This window comes from Coregonus clupeaformis, chromosome 25 (assembly GCF_020615455.1).
Source record: "Coregonus clupeaformis isolate EN_2021a chromosome 25, ASM2061545v1, whole genome shotgun sequence".
Classification (NCBI taxonomy): domain Eukaryota; kingdom Metazoa; phylum Chordata; class Actinopteri; order Salmoniformes; family Salmonidae; genus Coregonus; species Coregonus clupeaformis.
Window position 1 is genome coordinate 11,578,025 of NC_059216.1, and position 22,860 is coordinate 11,600,884.

At 43.9% G+C, this 22,860-nt stretch overlaps 1 protein-coding gene across 1 annotated transcript in view; it reads left to right on the forward strand.

Moving 5' to 3' along the window:
• The window catches only part of LOC121539207 (cytosolic 5'-nucleotidase 1A), a 47,326-nt gene extending 32,733 nt beyond the window's left edge, over window positions 1–14,593 (forward strand). Inside the window, exons 4-6 of the mRNA XM_041847526.2 lie at window positions 13,318–13,440; window positions 13,719–13,906; window positions 14,145–14,593. Coding sequence (XP_041703460.1) covers window positions 13,318–13,440; window positions 13,719–13,906; window positions 14,145–14,525 — 692 coding nt within the window. The 3' untranslated portion in view covers window positions 14,526–14,593. The remainder of the gene's footprint in view (window positions 1–13,317; window positions 13,441–13,718; window positions 13,907–14,144) is intronic.
• Window positions 14,594–22,860: the final 8,267 nt, after the last annotated feature.

Sequence of the window (22,860 nt, forward strand, 5' to 3'; positions counted from 1 at the left end):
CCTTAAATTAAGAACAAAAAGCTAATTTCTGTTTTCATAAATCTTTGCAATATAGCCATTTTTGACTTTGCAGGCGGCCCATCTATCGGAAATCGCACAGTTTTGCCTCAAGGACAAGACTCTTCCCAATAAACATCAACCTGCTTAAAAGGCATTAGAAGAAGACAAAAATGAATATTACCAATTGAACAACATCTATTGCAGGATAAATCTATGTTAGAGTTGACATAGTTGGCCATAAATGGATGTTGCATTTTACTTCATGGTTTGGTTATGTAGGCTTCTTCTAAACCATTGCTTTCTACTACAGATAATAATACGATTAGGCTATATCTTTATATTTAAAAAAGAGTCTGTCAGATTTCCAGTCATTCCAATTAATTGAATACCCCCTGATCTTCAATAATAGGACTTAGAAATATGGAAATATAGATTAGCCAGATTGTTTTATCTGAGCATAACCTCAAAACTAAAGACTAATTAGCCTAATCCGTTTTTATTTTTTATTTTTTTGTCTAGAAGGACTGATTGGGGTCATTGCTTCGATTTGAAAAAAAAGTGCTGCTCTCGGAATGGCATGCTTTGAGCACTACCGGAATGTGCTACTTGCATGTGAAAAATTAGATGGTAATGTTCTATTAAGAAAATAAAAGCCCCATTCATGGTCTTCTTAAATTATACTAGTTTTTGACCTTATGGAGCACAATACCACAGCGGGGTTTAGAAGGGAGAAACTCAAACTTTTATTCCATAGGCTGGGATCCGCACTATGCAGCTGTTGCATGAGCGCATTTTTCACTGACTGTCCACTGGCGCGTATTCATTTCTCCAATTCTGTTGCAAAATGTTTCTTAAACAGAAGCAAACGGAACAACTGGGAGGGACCTACTTGAATTTGTCCAATAGAAACTCTCGTTTTGCTCTGTTAGTTTCCGTTTGGTTCTTAAAAGGTATACGGTTTCTGTAATGAATACACCCCATGTCACAAATACAATGATTGATAGGCAGCTTAAACTTCTTCAATTCAACCATTATTGGGTTAAAATACACATACATTTGTGAACAGCCATCCACAACAACCACAATCTGTAAGGCACAAATAAATGAGAGGGCAGTAGTGTGATTCACATTAATGCGCTATGTAGCCTAGATATCAATAATAAGTTAAATCCGTATCGCCCGTAGCAGTGGCGATTTTAGCTTGTAAATTTTGGTGGGGCAAACTCACAAATGTTTTGGGGATGCATGCCAGCAAAGCCACTACACAACACTAAACAATATATAAATTGCACAATGACGGTGACAAATGGTACCCACAAACTGTTAGGGCCATTAAACCCCTACAACTCATCCAGAATGCCGCAGCCCGTCTGGTGTTCAACCTTCCCAAGTTTTCTCACGTCACCCCCCTCCTCCACACACTCCACTGGCTTCCAGTTGAAGCTCGCATCCGCTACAAGACCATGGTGCTTGCCTATGGAGCAGTGAGGGGAACGGCACCTCTGTACCTTCGGGCTTTGATCAGTCCCTACACCCAAACGAGGGCATTGCGTTCATCCACCTCTGGCCTGCTGGCTCCCTTCCTCTGCGGAAGCATAGTACCCGCTCAGCCCAGTCAAAACTGTTCGCTGCTCTGGCACCCCAATGGTGGAACAAGCTCCCTCACGACGCCAGGACAGCGGAGTCACTCACCACCTTCCGGAGACATTTGAAACCCCACCTCTTTAAGGAATACCTGGGATAGGATAAAGTAATCCTTCTACCCCCCCCAAAAAAATTGTAAAGTGGTTATCCCACTGCCTATAGGGTGAATGCACCAATTTGTGAGTCGCTCTGTTTAAGAGCGTCTGCTAAATGACGTAAATGTGCCCTTGAGCAAGGCACTTAACCCTAATTGCTCCTGTAAGTCGCTCTGGATAAGAGCGTCTGCTAAATGACTAAAATGTAAATGTAATGTACATAAAGCTTTCCCAACAGCAGAGCTTTCTTTTCAGCACCATGGAGTGAATCCTTAGCTACACCTGGCTATCAGTGGAGCCTTGTCTGGCAGCGAAACAGTTCATTCATTTACTGCCTTTTTAAAAAACATAGCTGATATGACTGACTTGCTTAAACAAATGTGGTTTCTACTGACAATTGAGATGTGCAAACTATGGCATAAGGGAACAACGAGAGGATAAGATGCAATCCGTAATTTCGATTAAGAAATTAATGAGCGAGCTAGGACAGATGTAGTCAATATAACTATTTGTTCAGCACTTTTGAAATGTACAGCGACAGAATTCAGAACATGGGCTATACTTACAGTATTCTCCCTGTACACCAAGTCAGAACCGTAGGATAAATAAAGGGGGCATACAGTGGGGAAAAAAAGTATTTAGTCAGCCACCAATTGTGCAAGTTCTCCCACTTAAAAAGATGAGAGAGGCCTGTAATTTTCACCATAGGTACACGTCAACTATGACAGACAAATTGAGGAAAAAAAATCCAGAAAATCACATTGTAGGATTTTTAATGAATTTATTTGCAAATTATGGTGGAAAATAAGTATTTGGTCACCTACAAACAAGAAAGATTTCTGGCTCTCACAGACCTGTAACTTCTTCTTTAAGAGGCTCCTCCTATCCTCCACTCGTTACCTGTATTAATGGCACCTGTTTGAACTTGTTATCAGTATAAAAGACACCTGTCCACAACCTCAAACAGTCACACTCCAAACTCCACTATGGCCAAGACCAAAGAGCTGTCAAAGGACACCAGAAACAAAATTGTAGACCTGCACCAGGCTGGGAAGACTGAATCTGCAATAGGTAAGCAGCTTGGTTTGAAGAAATCAACTGTGGGAGCAATTATTAGGAAATGGAAGACATACAAGACCACTGATAATCTCCCTCGATCTGGGGCTCCACGCAAGATCTCACCCCGTGGGGTCAAAATGATCACAAGAACGGTGAGCAAAAATCCCAGAACCACACGGGGGACCTAGTGAATGACCTGCAGAGAGCTGGGACCAAAGTAACAAAGCCTACCATCAGTAACACACTACGCCGCCAGGGACTCAAATCCTGCAGTGCCAGACGTGTCCCCCTGCTTAAGCCAGTACATGTCCAGGCCCGTCTGAAGTTTGCTAGAGTGCATTTGGATGATCCAGAAGAGGATTGGGAGAATGTCATATGGTCAGATGAAACCAAAATAGAACTTTTTGGTAAAAACTCAACTCGTCGTGTTTGGAGGACAAAGAATGCTGAGTTGCATCCAAAGAACACCATACCTACTGTGAAGCATGGGGGTGGAAACATCATGCTTTGGGGCTGTTTTTCTGCAAAGGGACCAGGACGACTGATCCGTGTAAAGGAAAGAATGAATGGGGCCATGTATCGTGAGATTTTGAGTGAAAACCTCCTTCCATCAGCAAGGGCATTGAAGATGAAACGTGGCTGGGTCTTTCAGCATGACAATGATCCCAAACACACCGCCCGGGCAATGAAGGAGTGGCTTCGTAAGAAGCATTTCAAGGTCCTGGAGTGGCCTAGCCAGTCTCCAGATCTCAACCCCATAGAAAATCTTTGGAGGGAGTTGAAAGTCCGTGTTGCCCAGCGACAGCCCCAAAACATCACTGCTCTAGAGGAGATCTGCATGGAGGAATGGGCCAAAATACCAGCAACAGTGTGTGAAAACCTTGTGAAGACTTACAGAAAACGTTTGACCTGTGTCATTGCCAACAAAGGGTATATAACAAAGTATTGAGAAACTTTTGTTATTGACCAAATACTTATTTTCCACCATAATTTGCAAATAAATTCATAAAAAATCCTACAATGTGATTTTCTGGATTTATTTTCTCATTTTTTCTGTCATAGTTGACGTGTACCTATGATGAAAATTACAGGTCTCTCTCATCTTCTTAAGTGGGAGAACTTCACAATTGGTGGCTGACTAAATACTTTTTTCCCCCACTGTATAAGCAGACAATGAAAGCTCTTACAATATTCAATGATTACATTTATCTAAAACAGGCTGTAGGCTACATATGCACCACCAAGTCAGAACAGTAGACTAAGATATGAGGGGGAAAGGGACCAAATTATTACTACACAACATACACTTAATATAACTTTCTTAGCTACAGTATACATATCTCCCTGGCATATTACAACATTTATGCAGCAGCATACAATACATTTTTGGACCTTGTTGTGCTGTGCTCACTTGAACAGGAAGGTGGCGCGGCGGTCCTTCGTGGCAAATTTTGAAATAAAAGTTTGTCATCAAAGTCTGGTATTCTCTGGATGTATGGTGCTTTCAAGACAACTGGGAACTCTGAAAAAAACATGTTCGAATCATGACGTCAGTGATCTTCAGGTCGGAGCTCTAGAAAGAGGCCAGAGTTCCCGACTTGGAATTCAGAGTTTGATGACCGTTCAAAACATATTTTCCCAGTCGGAGCTAATTTTTCCCAGTTGTCTTGAACTCACTGAAGTCTGAGATTTCCCAGTTCCGAGTTTCCAGTTGTTTTGAACGTGGCAGAAGTCATGCTGGATTGACAGCATAGCCAATGTATTCAACCTTTTCTGGCCCATGGCATGTAAATGATTATCCTTTTAAGCTTGGAAAAGAGACCCTTAAACCCAGACTTGGACCACACACTCACTCCACTGAATAGCAGGCTAGTGATTGCTTTGCATTGCTTGCAGTTAGCCACTGATTCCGTCCAAACCACTCATTGTTGAATTTGCGATTTCCAACTTGTTGTGTAATGTTTATGTCAAATGGCCGATAAGCACCGATACGTTTTGTCTATAATTTATCTTCATATGAGAAGGATTGAAAATGATTTGCCAGTAGATTCTCAACTTGATTCATGATGATTCATGATGATGACTGCTTGTCTAGCTTGCTAGCTAAGATTTTGAAAGTATGATGTTGACATGATCAGTCCAATCAAAGCTACGGTAGATATAAAGTGATTTGACGTCATTTTATCTGAGGCCAATGACCTTGAGCCTGGATGGGCACTTCTAATGTAAATCTATGGCAGCACCCAAGGGGCTTGAATTTTTTAGATCGCTCCGTAGATTTTGCAGTGACGTAGTGTCCCCATGAGTGACAGAACACTGAGCCAATCACGGCACAACTAGAGAACATTACCAACCCCTATGCTCTGTATTTTCCGCTGGCTGGCCCACCACCACAGAAAGCACTGAGCTAGGCTGAAACGGCTGCATTTTGGAGCTGTCTTACTCAAGAAAGCAAAAAAGAGACCATGTTTGTATACGACTTTATTAACTCAATGTTTTTTTTATTTTTTACATTGTTTGCAAACTGATATTGACACGTATTAATGCCAAAATGACATGCAAAACAGGGCAAAAATATTGGGTTTATTTTAATTTTAATATTATTATTATTATTTTATTTTTTTGCCCCACCTGCCCTGAATAATGTGTCGTCACTGGCCCTTAGGCTATACTGCTGTCGTCCTTACCTCCAAGCGTTTATTCAAGATGGATAATCTTTGGATGCCGACAGCAGTTGCACCATTGGAAGACATCGTTTGGACTGTAGCCTACAAAAGCTCCAGATCCATCAAACACATTTGGTGTGTCAGGTAGCTTAGTGGTTAAGAGCGTTGTGCCAGTAACCGAAAGGTCGCTGGTTCTAATCCCCGAGCCGACTAGGTGAAAAATCTGTCGATGTGCCCTTGAGCAAGGCACTTAACCCTAATTGCTCATGTAAGTCGCTCTGGATAAGAGCGTCTGCTAAATGACTAAAATGTAAAAATGTAATGTCATAGTGGTCTCTGATTTGTGGTCAGACACGCTCAGGCGGAACAAACTTTTTTTTTAAACTTGCGCCTTTTTTCAATGCTGATTTGAATGTCATTGCGAAAACAGAAAGGTGTCAAATCATTTTTGCTCAAACATCCTTTCTAAAAAGCAATCCTAGAAGTTAAAAAAAATATTGTTTTTGATTGGATTTTCCTTTTAAGGTTAAGTGTGTGGCCTTCTGGGTTGGGGTCCATTCCATTTAAATTCAGAAAGTAAACCAATTTCCAATTCCAATTCCAAATGGTCCTCAATGAAAAGCATTGAAGATCATTGAAATTTCAGTGTACTTCCTGAATTGACTGGAATTTAAATGGAATTGACCCCAACCCAGGTGGCCGTGTTCGAAACCTGTCTTGCCTACTACTTACAAAAACTGCATGCTGTGTACTAATCATACTACATACTATTTACAACGTACGGTTTAGTCCCCTTACCTCATTATCAGCTGACTATCAGCTGTTGTCAAACCCACGTGAGTCTGGAATGACGATTCCTTTCCTCAAAACTGTGCAGTGAATTCTAGATGAAAAGCTGAAATGAGTATAACATCCTGGCGTTTAAAGCATACTCGATTTTCGAAATTTCACATACTATAAAATGTTATATTTCAGCATACCTAAAATGCTTACTATTTAGAAACCAAATATGGGTATTCGGACACGGCCTGTGTGTGTGTGTGTGTGTGTGTGTGTGTGTGTGTGAGAGAGAGAGAGACCCTCCAACCCAAAAAGGCCTGTGGTGTTGATGGTATCCTCAATGAAATGATAAAATATACAGACCACAATTGGACCACAAATTCCAATTGGCTATACTTAAACTCTTTAACATCATCCTTAGCTCTGGCATCTTCCCCAATATTTGGAACCAAGGACTGATCACGCCAATCCACAAAAGTGGAGACAAATTTGACCCCAATAACTACCTGTGATGGGTGATTTGAAGGAGTCAGGCGCAGGAGGGTAAATCACAGAATACAGAGTTTATTCCGGAATACAGAGTTATGCAGGATAGCGTCAAACAGTCCAGTACGCAAAACAGGCGCACTGGAGCATAACAGGCACACAGGGAAAATATACCCCGGCAATACAAGATACATGTAGCTCAACCGAGCTACTCTCTCCTCACATTAAACAATCACCCACAAGGACAAGGGGGCAGAGGGAACACTTATAAACGTACTAATGAGGGGATATGAACCAGGTGTGTGTAATAGACAAGACAAAACAAATGGAATGATGAGATAGGATGCGGCAGTGGCTAGAAGGCCGGTGATGACGAACGCCGAAGCCTGCCCGAACAAGGAGAGGAGGCAGCTTCGGAGGAAGTCGTGACAGTACCCCCCCCTTGACGCGCAGCTCCAGCAGCGCGCCGACACCGGCCTCGGGGACGGCCAGGAGGACGCGGAGCAGGGCGAGCCGGATGGCGACGGTGGAAATCCCGCAACAGGGAGGGATCGAGGATATCCTTCACCGGGACCCAGCACCGTTCCTCCGGACCGTACCCCTCCCACTCCACGAGGTACTGAAGGCACCCCACCTGACGCCTCGAATCTAGGATGGAACGGACGGAGTACGCCGGGGCCCCCTCGATGTCCAGAGGAGGCGCAGGGACTCTGTGACGTATGTCTCCATAGCCTCCTTTTTAGCCTGTGACAGGGGAAACACATGACTCCTGGAGGCACAGCGTCTACCCAGAGGTTTAACCGCCCAATGAGGTGGTAACTTGGTCGCCAGCATTTTGGAAAACGCGTGCGCCAAATCGAGGTATTCGGGGGGAATGCGCACGGTGGAGGTACTGTCTGGACTTTCCACCGTTGTTGCACCAACGGAAACACTGAGACACCTACCCTGACAGTCTCGCAACCACCCCGTGAGAACCCTCTGCGGCCATGAGAAGGTGGGGTTGTGGAGTGCTAACCAAGGAATACCTAATACAACAGGGAAAGCAGGAGACTCAATAATACAAAAAAAGTGACTTGCTCGTGATGAGTCTCGTGGGTAACCATAGTGACTGGTGCTGTAACTTCCCTAACAAACCCGGATCCTAATGGTTGACTGTCAGGTGCTCTGATGGGGAGTGGAATAGATAGGGGAACCAATGAAATGCCTAGACTGTGTGAGAATGACCTGTCCATAAAGTTCCCAGCTGCGCCTGAATCGACTAGCGCCTTACACTGGGGAACTACAATGTGATTAGGAAAGTGGATGGGTAGGGTACAGTGCGCAGCAGAGGGCTCTGAACGAGTGTGGGTGTTCGATACCTGGGGTGACGCGAGAATGTCCTGCCTGCCACCTCCGGACCCAAAAGAACGCTGACGACATTGTGCGGTGAAATGTCCTCTCGTGCCACCAGAGTGACACTGGCGCTGTCGTCCTCCGCTGTCTCGAATCGCCGCTCCACCCAGCTCCATCAGCTCGTGATCCGAGTCGGGCGGGGTTGGAATGGGCAGACCCCCTCCAGGATGTCCTCGGGCCGCCAGCAGGTTGTCCAAGTGGATGGCCATGTCCACCAGTTAAGTGAAGTACAACATGGTGTCCCGGCAGGCTAGCTCCCTTCGGAGGTCCTCCCGCAGATGGCACCGGAAGTGGTCGATGAGGGCCCGGTCATTCTACCCGGACCCAGCTGCAAGAGTCCGGAACTCCAGGGCGAAGTCCTGCGCGGTCCTCGTCCCCTGCCTCAGGTGGACCAGCCGCTCGCCCGCCTCTCGACCCTCGGGCGGATGATCGAAGACAGCCCGATAGAGGTGAGCGAACCCCCCCGTAGTTGTCCAACGCGGCTCCTCCTTCATTCCAGACCACGTTGGCCCACTCCAGGGCTTTCCCCGAGAGGCAGGAGACGAGGGCGGACACCTTATCCCGCTCCGATGGGGCCGGGCTGATGCTGGAATAATAGAGCTCCAGTTGGAGGAGGAATCCTTGGCAGAGAGCAGCTGTCCCGTCGAAATCCCTTGGTCAGGATATATGGATCCCTCTGGGTGCCTGGGTGTGGGTGGCTGGATCCGGTCGCCCAGCTGGTCACGACAGATCGGGTCCTCTCCTCTCCAGGCGTTGGATGACCTGGAGAACCCGATTGGTGGGTGATTCTGTGATGGGTGATTTGAAGGAGTCAGGCGCAGGAGGGTAAATCACAGAATACAGAGTTTATTCCGGAATACAGAGTTACGCAGGATAGCGTCAAACAGGCACACAGGGAAAATATACCCCGGCAATACAAAATACATGTAGCTCAACCGAGCTACTCTTTCCTCACATTAAACAATCACCCACAAGAACAAGGGGGCAGAGGGAACACTTATACACATACTAATGAGGGGATATGAACCAGGTGTGTGTAATAGACAAGACAAAACAAATGGAATGATGAGATAGGATGCGGCAGTGGCTAGAAGGCCGGTGACGATGAACGCTGAAGCCTGCCCGAACAAGGAGAGGAGGCAGCTTCGGAGGAAGTCGTGACACTACCGTGGGATATGCGTCAACAGCAACCTTGGGAAAACCCTCTGCATTATCATTAACAGCAGAGTAGTTCATTTCCTCAGTGAAAACAATGTACTCAGCAAATGTCAAATTGGTTAAATTGGTTAAAAATCAAAATTACCGTATGACAGACCACGTATTTACCCTGCACACCCTAATTGACAAATAAACAAACCAAAACAAAGGCAAAGTCTTCTCATGCGTTGTTGATTTCAAAAAAGCTTTTGACTCAATTTGACATGAGGGTCTGCTATACAAATTGATGGAAAGTGGGGTTGGGGGAAAAACATACAACATTATAAAATCCATGTACACAAACAACAAGTGTGCGGTTAAAATTGGCAAAAAACACACACATTTCTTTCCACAGGGCCGTGGGGTGAGACAGGGATGCAGTTTAAGCCCCACCCTCTTCAACATATATATCAACGAATTGGTGAGGGCACTAGAACAGTCTGCAGCACCCGGCCTCACCCTACTAGAATCTGAAGTCAAATGTCTACTGTTTGCTGATGATCTGCTGCTTCTGTCACCAACCAAGGAGGGCCTACAGTATCACCTAGATATTCTTAGACCTGGGCCCTGACAGTAAATCTCAGTAAGACACAAATAATGGTGTTCCAAAAAAGGTCCAGTTGCCAGGACCACAAATAAAAATTCCATCTAGACACCGTTGCCTAGAGCACACAAAAACTATACATACCTCGGCCTAAACATCAGCGCCACAGGTAACTTCCACAAAGCTGTGAACGATCTGAGAGACAAGGCAAGAAGGGCCTTTCTCTGCCATCAAAAGGAACATAAAATTCGACATACCAATTAGGATCTGGCTAAAAATACTTGAATCAGTTATAGAACCCATTGACCTTTATGGTTGTGAGGTCTGGGGTCCGCTCACCAACCAATAATTCACAAAATGGGACAAACACCAAATTGAAACTCTGCAAAAATATCCTCAGTGTATAACGAAAAACAGCAAATAATGCATGCAGAGCAGAATTAGGCCGATACTCGCTAATTATCAAAATCCAGAAAAGAGCCGTTAAATTCTATAACCACTTAAAAGGAAGCGATTCCCAAACCTTCCATAACAAAGCCATCACCTACAGAGAGATGAACTTGGAGAAGAGTCCCCTAAGTAAGCTGGTCATGGGACTCTGTTCACAAACACAAACAGACCCCACTGAGCCCCAGGACAACAACAACAACACAGTTAGACCCAACCAAATCATAAGAAAACAAAAAGAGAATTACTTGACACATTGGAAAGAATTAACAAAAAAACAGAGCAAATTAGAATGCTATTTGGCCCTAAACAGAGAGTACACAGTGGCAGAATACCTGACCACTGTGAAAGCTTTGACTATGTACAGACTCAGTGAGCATAGCCTTGCTATTGAGAAAGGCCGCCGTAAAATGAGGTGGAAACTGAGCTGTACTTCCTAACCTCCTGCCAAATGTATGACCATATTAGAGACACATATTTCACTCAGATTATACAGATCCACAAAGAATTCGAAAACAAACCCAATTTTGATAAACTCCCTTATCTACTGGTAGAAATACCACGGTGTGTGCCATCACAGCAGCAATATTGAAATACAACCCATATTTATGTTTATTTATTTTCCCATTTGTACTTTAACTATTTGCACATTGGTGGTCAAACGTTTTGAGAATGACACAAGTATTGGTCTTCACAAAGTTTGCTGCTTCAGTGTTTTTAGATATTTTTGTCAGATGTTACTATGGTATACTGAAGTATAATTATAAGCATTCCATAAGTGTCAAAGGCTTTTATTGACAATTACATTAAGTTTATGCAAAAAGTCAATATTTGCAGTGTTGACCCTTCTTTTTCAAGACCTCTGCAATCCGCCCTGGCATGCTGTCAATTAACTTCTGGGCCACATCCTGACTGATGGCAGCCCATTCTTGCATAATCAATGCTTGGAGTTTGTCAGAATTTGTGGGTTTTTGTTTGTCCACCCGTCTCTTGAGGATTGACCACAAATTCTCAATGGGATTAAGGTCTGGGGAGTTTCCTGGCCATGGACCCAAAATGTCGATGTTTTGTTCCCAGAGCCACTTAGTTATCACTTTTGCCTTATGGCAAGGTGCTCCATCATGCTTGAAAAGGCATTGTTCGTCACCAAAATGTTCTTGGATGGTTGGGAGAAGTTGCTCTCGGAGGATGTGTTGGTACCATTCTTTATTCATGGCTGTGTTCTTAGGCAAAATTGTGAGTGAGCCCACTCCCTTGGCTGAGAAGCAACCCCACACATGAATGGTCTCAGGATGCTTAACTGTTGGCATGACACAGGACTGATGGTAGTGCTCACCTTGTCTTCTCCAGACAAGCTTTTTTTCCGGATGCCCCAAACAATTGGAAAGGGGATTCATCAGAGAAAATGACTTTACACCAGTCCTCAACAGTCCAATCCCTGTACCTTTTGCAGAATATCAGTCTGTCCCTGATGTTTTTCCTGGAGAGAAGTGGCTTATTTTCTGTCCTTCTTGACACCAGGCCATCCTCTGAAAGTCTTCGCCTCACTGTGCGTGCAGATGCACTCACACCTGCCTGCTGCCATTCCTGAGCAAGCTCTGCACTGGTGGTGCCCCGATCCCGCAGCTGAATCAACTTTAGGAGATGGTCCAGGCTTCCAGTCTGTTATTCTAACTCAATCAGCATGACAGAGTGATCTCCAGCCTTGTCCTCGTCAACACTCTCACCTGTGTTAACGAGAGAATCACTGACATGATGTCAGCTGGTCCTTTTGTGGCAGGGCTGAAAAAAAAATTTCATGGCAAAGAGAGACTTTGCAATTAATTGCAATTAATCTGATCACTCTTCATAACATTCTGGAGTATATGCAAATTGCCATCAAAAAAACTGAGGCAGCAGACTTTGTGAAAATTAATATTTTGTCACGATGTTCGAAAGGGTGTGGTGTGGAATCAGGCGCAGAAGCAGAGAGACAGTCCAACAAGGCTTTACTGGAGAGTGCAAAATAATCCAAAAACAGCCAGAGGCCAAAAGACGCACACAGGCGTCCAAACACGAGCGCACAAACACAGGGCGCAAAACTCTCCTCAACCGAGGAGGAAGCTAATTAGCAAATGGCGTGCCGAAACACGGGACACGCATAAACACCTGACACAAAACAATTACACACAACACTACACTAAACACAAGGAAACTAAATAGGGTGCTTAATGAGACATAACACAAGACAGGTGTGGCTAACAGACAAAACTAATCAAACAGGAAACATGGAGCGGTGGCAGCTAGTACTCCGGAGACGACGACCGGCGAAACCCGCCCGAACAAGGAGGAGGAGCTGCCTCGGCCTAAACCGTGACATATTTGTGTCATTCTCAAAACTTTTGACCACGACTGTACAGAATATGACATTTGAAATGTCTTTATTCTTTTGAAACTTCTGAGTGTAATCTTTACTGTTAATATTTATTGTTTATTTCACTTTTGTTTACTATCTACTTCACTTGCTTTGGCAATGTTAACATGCGTTTCCCATGCCAATAAAGCCCTTAAATTGAATTGAATTGAATTGAGAGAGAGAGAGATGAAAAAGAGAGGGGGGGTGTGGGTAATGGTGGGGTCAGTCCTCTCACACTCTACCCTCACTAAAATAACCTGGCCAAGTGGAAACATCTGCCCTGCCTGAGCCCCTACCTCAGGCTCTCCCTACTCCTCTCTAGGCATTTCTCTCTCTTTGTATCTCCCTAGCCTTTGGTAACTGTTATCTCATCCCTTGAGTGTAATCAGATATACAGCTGCTCATGCCACTGGCTCTCCTTAGACTCTGCTGGTACTGTTGGTATTGGTCTGCAGCTCATTGACTCAAGCCAACACTGAAGCTTTTAAGATCGAACAATACAATTGCCACACTCCCTTTGTCTGGGAGTGTAATCCATCCGGCCAAAGCATGAGGAATTACTGAATTACAGTCAGGAACCAGTACATTGACTCTATGCTCTTTCCTCTGCAGAGCTCTTCATTGAGCGTTTCTGTATGACGGGTGGGAACAGTCCCATTGGGTACCTGAAGGCTTACCACACTAACCTGTACCTGTCTGCTGACCCCATGAAGGTCAGAGAGGCCCTGGAGGAGGGTAAGTGGACAGAGAGCATAGTCTTGTTAGTTACACTCTAAGAAAAAACAGCCGAAGAACCCTTTTCTCTAAGAGTGTACTGTCCGTCTCATCGATGGACACTTTGATCTGTCTCGTAACACTGTTATCTAGTTGTTTAATACAGTGAAAGAAGCTTACGTTGATCAAGTGATACTGAGTAATCTCCCTCTGTCTCTCTCTCTCTCTCTCTCTCCCTCTCTCTCTCCCTTGATCTCTGTCTCTCTCCCTTTATCTCTGCCTCTCTATCTCTCTCTCAGGGATCGCGGCAGCCACAATGTTTAACCCACCAGAGAAGAGAACAGAAGTGTCAGAGACTCAGCTGCGGGTGGCCTTCGATGGGGATGCAGTGCTCTTCTCTGACGAGTCAGAGCGCATCTTTAAGGCCCACGGACTGGACAAGTTCTTTGAGCATGAGAAGGCACACGAAAACACGCTTCTTGATCATGTATGTCCACGTATCATTCCATAACACATTAAATCACAAATGGATATGCAGCAAAATCTAAATAGTTTGTATATTGACAAAGCAATATCCCTCTGTAATTCATATGGATTAAGGAATCTAGTGCGGGCAGAAGAGGTTTGGTGTCTCTGTAGATTTACTGTAGATTTAAGTGACACATGTTCAGTGTTCAGGCCCATCGTGCAGCAACTCCCTCTCTCTCCCTCTCTCTTCCTCTCAGGGACCACTGAAAGGGTTCCTGGAGTCTCTGGGGAAGCTGCAAAAGAAGTTCTATGCCAAGGGTCAGCGTCTGGATTGCCCCATCCGTACCTACCTGGTGACGGCACGCAGCGCAGCCAGCTCAGGCACCCGGGCCCTGAAGACACTGCGATCCTGGGGCCTGGAGACAGACGAGGCCCTCTTTCTTGCTGGGGCCCCTAAGGGGCCAATGCTGGAGAAGATCCGGCCTCACATATTCTTTGACGATCAGATGTTCCATGTGGAGGGAGCGGCGCAGCTGGGGACCGTGGCAGCTCATGTGCCATATGGTGTGGCTCAGAAACTGCCCCAGAAGAAGCCTGCTAAGGAGAACGCTAAAGACTTTAGCGCTGCCACCAAGTAGTCTGGATTTTGCTCTCTTCCCTAACCCTGTGATGGCAAGGGACAATAAAACAGCATTGTGGATTTGAATGAGACAGTCCTTTTCAGTGCCCTCAGTTTTCTGGGGAGAGAAGCACATGACAATGGGAGGAGTATAGAGGGAGAGCATGCTGTCACATGTCATGTGAGCGATGATTCATCAAAAGAGAAGGTGCCAGTAGATGTAAAACAAAAACGTCAAATATTGTATGCCCAAAAAGTGCTGTACGTACATATCCAGGGTCTTGACCTACAGAGGTAAAATAACTGGAATTGTATCTAATTAACTCTGTCAGACCAGGAAAAATACAATTTTACATGAGAGTACAGCAATTCCTCAAATAGAATCTGCACACAATTACAAGGAGGTCTATCGCCATTCCTACAATAATGTTGGAATAATACTGTGAAATTGTGAAAATTATAATGCCCTTTTAGTGTCAGAACTGTTTGAAAAGACTGCCTGTCCTAGCAAAATTCTTGTTTGAGAAATGTCTCTTTGCTAAGAAGCTATTTTTGTTTCATTTTAATTGAAAACAATCACAGTAAGGTACTTAATTGTTACCCAGAAATGATTTGATATTGAGATGGAAATGGCTGCATTGGACCTTTACCATAGCATTAAAGGTCCAAAAACTAACATTTACATCCAAACATCAACCCAAATATAGGCTATACAATATTTATAGAGTTTACACATCTGTGAATTGTAGCAACAACATGATGAAACTGCAGAACCAAAACATTTATAGATACATTGTATTGTATTATATTATACATATTTGGCGATACAGTATTTGTAACATTGAGGGGGAGGGGTGTTTATAAACCTACAGTAGACTGTACCTGTATCATTTCAGTATATCACATTTATCTTAGGTTGAAAAGTTTACAGAATATGTATTGCATGTTATTGACGTCATTGTTTGTTCTAGTCTTTTGTTTCTAATCTAGGCAACTTTTATGAATTGCCTTCGGTGTATTTTTGCATGCTCCTCATGCAAGTTACTGTATGTGCTGTATGGCTGCGTTTACACAGGTAACCCAATTCTGATCTATTTTCCACTAATTGGTCTTTTAACCAATCACATCAGATCTTTTCATATCAGCTATTTTTCAGAGCTGATCTGATTGGTCAAAAGACCAAGTGAAAACAATATCAGAATTGGGCTGCTTATTTTCAGTTGTTGTTTATGGTAGAGTAATGGGCCTCACTTACACCCTATCCGACTAACTAATGTCGTAGAGAAAGAGGTAGGTGAAGTGGTGAAATTAGCTGGGTTCATTGGAAATGGTAGATTGTTAATCTTGTGTGGTAGCCAGGCTCCGCAAGAGAGGATTCTGAAAATGGAAAAGCTTAATGGGAAGAAGATTAAAAGCCATGTCCCTGGTGCTTATCCTAGGTTGAGGGGAGTCATCACTGGGTTCCCAATATATATGTCCATAGATGATATTAAAGAAAATGTGAAGGGAGGCAGAGTGATTGAGGCCAAAAGGTTGATCAGTAGGAAAGCCGGTCAAAGAAGTGAAAGGTTATCAGTGATGCTGAGGTTTGAGAAAGTCTTGCCGGGAAAAGTACAGATAGGATTCCTTCATTTCAATATTCGAGAATTTATCCCATATGCACTGCGGTGTTATAAATGCCAAAGAATGGGACAAGTAGCTGTTCAGTTTAAAGGAAATAAAAGATGTGTCAAGTGTGGAGGGGCATATGATTACGGTGAATGTGGAAGCAATGTGAAGGTTAAGTGCTGTAATTGTGGGGGAGAACACAGTGCAGCATTTCGTGGATGCCAGGTGCAGAGAGATGCTCAGAGATAAAGGATCAGTCAAGATGTATCATATGCAGAGACCGTAAAATAGATTGGTAGAACTACTGTGTGGACTGATGGAGCTTACATGGATGTACCTGTAGTAAGTGGACCTACTGTCGGGGCTGGTGCTTCTGATGGTCCTGGCATGGTTTCGAGGCCTGTTCAGAAATCTTGTGCTCATGAATGTGCGGTGACAAAGGACACTTTGATAATGAATAAAGTTGACTTCATAGCTTTTATTGGTAAGTTTATCAATACGACTCGAATTGTGGAAAGCAGAAATGCCAGGTTGAAGGCAAAAGAGATATTGGGGGTAAGAGATGTTACTGTTGAAATTGTGGTTGACATGCTGATGTCGTGATGTAACTTACTTTAATGTATTGACTGTTATTTATCTAATCAACTATGTTTAATTGTCACTCGATTAAATTAATCATGTAACAATTAACTCATTAGGAATTTGGGGCACCACGGAATAAGTTATTTAACGAGTTACCATCTCCCGAAATTAAACTCTTAGAAGATATATGTTATATATCGATAACAGTCACTTATCAAATAATTACCTTATCAGTCTCATTCTGAACGTCGCATAATCCTTGAACCTACAAAAACCCTAACCTTATTGATGAATCAGCAATACACAAATTGGCTTAATTATTTATTTACTAACTAAATAATAACACAATACAAACACACACACACACACACACACACACACACACACACACACACACACACACACACACACACACACACACACAGGTTATTGATTACTAACATAATACAATGAGAACAGGTCCCTAGTGGACTGGACTAACAATAGCATGAATGCTTGGGTAGAAGGAGGGGTCAGAATGGAAGGGAGAGACAGAGATTCAAACTATCGTAGTTACTTTGGAAACTACGCTCACAGTAATCATAATACTTATGCACCCTAATAAATCGCTCATTCAGATGTACCAGCGGTTGTCTGAGAGGGATTGTCCTTCCCACGTCGTGTCTTTAGTGAAAGTTCTCTAGACGACATATACATGCCAGCTGCAGACTGAAATGATAAGGTCTAGTGCATTGTCTTCTTCTTCACCTCGTGTAGAGATTGAGAGTTTCAGAGTTTCTCCATTTCAAATGTGTGGACTAATGTCTCACGTTTTCTGGTCTTTCTGGTCTAACCATTTTGTAATGTGTAGCTTCAGCTTCACGCTTCTTGGTCTTGTAGAAATTCAACCATTTGCAACATCCGGCTTATACCGTAGTATGCTTGGTCTTCCTTTGGTAATGGAGTTGTAGTTTTAAACCATTTTGTAACATTTAGTTCACGCTTCACATCTGCTGGTCTTGTAGAGTTTTTTCCCATTTTTTTTAATTTTTTTATTAAAACAGTAACATGTAAAACACAAAAAAACAGAACAGCCAGAGGGATTACACAAATAAATAAGGAAGAGAGAAAAAAAATAATAATAATAATAATACAAATCCACATTATATCAAATCAAATACGTAACGAATGTTTTGTATACGTTTTAATGATGCTAAATAGTTTTCCAAATCGGATATTATTTTTTTAAAGGGCCTTTTTCTTCATAAATTTTGATTTGTGTATGAAACATTTTCCTAATAAAATAAAGAGATTTATGATATGCTGACGTTCAATTGTGGAATCAGTGTAGTACAAGAATGTCAAATGTAGATATTTCAATGGTTGTATGCATTTTGTTGCCAAGATATAGTTGTACATCAGTCCAGAACACCTCACTATGTAAACAATTACAAAAATAAGTGTTCAACAGATTTAGTTTCTAGTTCACAAAAACTGCATTCACTAGTAACATCAGGTATATTTTTAGAAATCAGGCTATTACACGGGTAGAATCTATGGATAATCTTAAAGGAGATCTCCTTTACTTTATTGGTCACCATAAATTTGTGTGGATTGAGCCAAGCACTGCGCCAGTTTACATCAAACGATGAAGCCCAATAAAATATAGCAGAAGGAATAGAATTCCTGTAGAAAATATCCCTTAAAAAACGATTATTGAATTTCTTATCTAGTAAACCTATGCCATTCACTTGGATATCGCTTACAATAGATGTTCCAAAATATGCATTATTCTGAAGTAAAGATTTTATCCCACTAGGTATAGCTTTTATAAGTGTCATATTCCTTGCTATTATTCCATATAAAACATGAGGTGAAAAGTTGTTTATACAGCAAAGCCCAACACATTAAAGCCTGCTTGTGAAAAGCCACCAATTTCACAGGACGTTTACCCACAATATAGGGACATTGTAGTAAAAAAATAAGCCCTCCGAGCTTCTGAAAAACAAAATGAGGTATAATATTCCAGAAACTGAGGATTTTTTAAAGTACCTTTTTAACCCAGTTTACTTTGATATCTGATTAAAGAGAGTGAAGTCTAAGACATTTAGACCGCCATCACAAACCCTGTTGGTGAAAACATCTATTTTTATCTTATGTGGCTTGTTTTTCCATATGAAGTTGTACAATAGCATATCTAAGGTACATCAAGTGGATTTGGGAATGTCAATAGATGAAGAAAGATAGCCCCTCAGCTTTGGATAAAAGCACCCTCCCTTGAAGACTTAAATCCCTCCTTAACCATGAGGAATTTATTTTTGATAGATTCAGTTACAGGATTCAAATTAAGATCATTCACAGCCTTAAGATTTTTTGGTGATCTTTATACCGAGGTACAGTGAGGGAAAAAAGTATTTGATCCCCTTCTGATTTTGTACGTTTGCCCACTGACAAAGAAATGATCAGTCTATAATTTTAATGGTAGGTTTATTTGAACAGTGAGAGACAGAATAACAACAAAAAAATCCAGAAAAACACATGTCAAAAATGTTATGAATTGATTTGCATTTTAATGAGGGAAATAAGTATTAGACCCCTCTGCAAAACATGACTTAGTACTTGGTGGCAAACCCTTGTTGGCAATCACAGAGGTCAGACGTTTCTTGTAGTTGGCCACCAGATTTGCACACATCTCAGGAGGGATTTTGTCCCACTCCTCTTTGCAGATCTTGTCCAAGTCATTAAAGTTTCGAGGCTGACATTTGGCAACTCGAACCTTCAGCTCCCTCCACATATTTTCTATGGGATTAAGGTCTGGAGACTGGCTAGGCCACTCCAGGACCTTAATGTGCTTCTTCTTGAGCCACTCCTTTGTTGCCTTGGCCGTGTGTTTTGGGTCATTGTCATGCTGGAATACCCATCCACGACCTATTTTCAATGCCCTGGCTGAGGGAAGGAGGTTCTCACCCAAGATTTGACGGTACATGGCCCCGTCCATCATCCCTTTGATGCGGTGAAGTTGTCCTGTCCCCTTAGCAGAAAAACACCCCCAAAGCATAATGTTTCCACCTCCATGTTTGACGGTGGGGATGGTGTTCTTGGGGTCATAGGCAGCATTCATCCTCCTCCAAACACGGCGAGTTGAGTTGATGCCAAAGAGCTCCATTTTGGTCTCATCTGACCACAACACTTTCACCCAGTTCTCCTCTGAATCATTCAGATGTTCATTGGCAAACTTCAGACAGGCATGTATATGTGCTTTCTTGAGCAGGGGGACCTTGCGGGCGCTGCAGGATTTCAGTCCTTCACGGCGTAAAAAAGTGTGTTACCAATTGTTTTCTAGGTGACTATGGTCCCAGCTGCCTTGAGATCATTGACAAGATCCTCCCGTGTAGTTCTGGGCTGATTCCTCACCGTTCTCATGATCATTGCAACTCCATGAGGTGAGATCTTGCATGGAGCCCCAGGCCGAGGGAGATTGACAGTTATTTTCTGTTTCTTCCATTTGCGAATAATCGCACCAACTGTTGTCACCTTCTCACCAAGCTGCTTGGCGATGGTCTTGTAGCCCATTCCAGCCTTGTGTAGGTCTATAATCTTGTCCCTGACATCCTTGGAGAGCTCTTTGGTCTTGGCCATGGTGGAGAGTTCGGAATCTGATTGATTGATTGGTTCTGTGGACAGGTGTCTTTTATACAGGTAACAAGCGGCGATTAGGAGCACTCCCTTTAAGAGTGTGCTCCTAATCTAAGCTCGTTACCTGTATAAAAGACACCTGGGAGCCAGACATTTTTCTGATTGAGAGGGGGTCAAATACTTATTTCCCTCATTAAAATTAAAATCAATTTATAACATTTTTGACATGCGTTTCTCTGGATTTTTTTGTTGTTATTCTGTCTCTCACTGTTCAAATAAACCTACCATTAAAATTATAGACTGATCATTTCTTTGTCAGTGGGCAAACGTACAAAATCAGCAGGGGATCAAATACTTTTTTCTCTCACTGTATGTTTGTCACGATCGTCTAATGAGGAGGACCAAGGCGCAGGGTTGAAAGTGAACATAGTATTTATTAGACTGATCACACGATCAAAATAACTGACGAAAACGTGATGTCTCTGGTTACATAAACAAACCAAAATGAGAACAAGAAACCACAACACAAAGTGGAAAGACCGATAGTTAAATATGGCTCCCAATCAGAGACAACCAGCTGACACGCGTTGCCTCTGATTGGGAGTCACTCAGGCCAACATAGATATACAAACATAGAATACACACCCTGGCTCAACATAACATAGTCCCCAGAGCCAGGGCGTGACAGTACCCCCCCCCAAAGGCGCGGACTCCGACCGCGCCAAACAACCACAACAGGGGAGGGACCGGTGGGCACTCCGCCTCGGCGGCGGATCCGGCTCCGGACATGACCCAGGCACGGGTTGTGCTGGACTGACGACGCGCACCCCTGGCTTGGTGCGTGGAGGAGGAACGGGCCTTACCAGGCTGACGACGCACACCGTAGGCTTGGTGCGTGGAGCAGGGACAGGCCGGACTGGGCTGGCGACGCGCACCACCGACTTGGTGCGGAGAGCAGGAACGGGCCGGACAGGGCTGACGAAACGCACCACAGACTTGGTGCGGGGAGCAGGAACGGGCCGGACAGGGCTGACGAAACGCACCACAGACTTGGTGCGGGGAGCAGGAATGGGCCGGACTGGGCTGGCGACGCGCACCACAGACTTGGTGCGGAGAGCAGGAACGGGCCGGACAGGGCTGGTGACGCGCACCACCAACTTGGTGCGGGGAGCAGGAATGAGCCGGACCGGGCTGACGACGCGCACCACTGACTTGGTGCGGGGAGCTTGGATGGGCCGGACTGGGCTGACGACGCGCACCACTGACTTGGTGCGGGGAGCTTGGATGGGCCGGACTGGGCTGGCGACGCGCACCACAGACTTGGTGGGAGTGGCAGGAACAGGCCGGCCCGTACTGGGAACACACACCACTGGCCCTACGTGGGGATCAGGAACAGGCCGGACCGGACTGGCAACACACGCCAGTACCTCTCGCCGTGCCTCTACAACCTCCCTCCCCCTGGTGACCAGTGACTCCCGTAACCTGGCGGCCTCCTCTGCCAACCCGCTGGACCGCTCTATCGCGGCCTCCTGCTGCCCCGACGTCGTGAGCCCCCCTAAAAATTTTCTGGGGTCTCTCCTCCCCCGTGGGCCAGGCCTCCATCGTTCTCGCCAGACTCTCACCCCACTGCTCCAAAGTCCAACCTCTCTCCTCTTCTCTTGGCTTGGCCCAGTCGAGACTCCTACTCCACTGCTCCCAAGTCCACCCTCTCTGCTCCTCACTAGGCTGCTTGGTCCAGTTCTGGTGGTTTCTTCTGTCACGATCGTCTAATGAGGAGGACCAAGGCGCAGCGTTGAAAGTGAACATAGTATTTATTAGACTGATCACACGATCAAAATAACTGACGAAAACGTGATGTCTCTGGTTACATAAACAAACCAAAATGAGAACAAGAAACCACAACACAAAGTGGAAAGACCGATAGTTAAATATGGCTCCCAATCAGAGACAACCAGCTGACACTCGTTGCCTCTGATTGGGAGTCACTCAGGCCAACATAGATATACAAACATAGAATACACACCCTGGCTCAACATAACATAGTCCCCAGAGCCAGGGCGTGACAATGTTACAGTATTTTTTTCAGAGATGTTACAATCTGCTGGATTGACAGCTCCTTTCAGAACAAACATCTCACATTTGGAAAGATTGAATACCAAACCTGAGATTCTGGAGAACTGCTTCACAATATCCTAAATGCTAATCTAGCTTGTGAAACATTTTCCAAAAAAGTGAGGTGTCATCCGCCAGTTGGGATATCTTGATCTCTCTGGCCTGGAATGTAATGCCTTCAAATTGACTTTGATAAACTAATGAGCATAAGGTTTGAGAAACTAACCAAAAAAAAAAAAGGTGAGATTTGACAACCTTGCCGTATTCATTTGTAAATGTTAAACCTTGAGGATGTTCCATGACAGAGTTTGATACAGCTATTGCTACCATTATACAGAGTTCTAATAGCATCAACAACAAAAATGACCAAACTCCAATTGCTTAAGACAATCAAAGATACAATTGTGACTTACGGTATCAAATGCTTTCTGAAAATC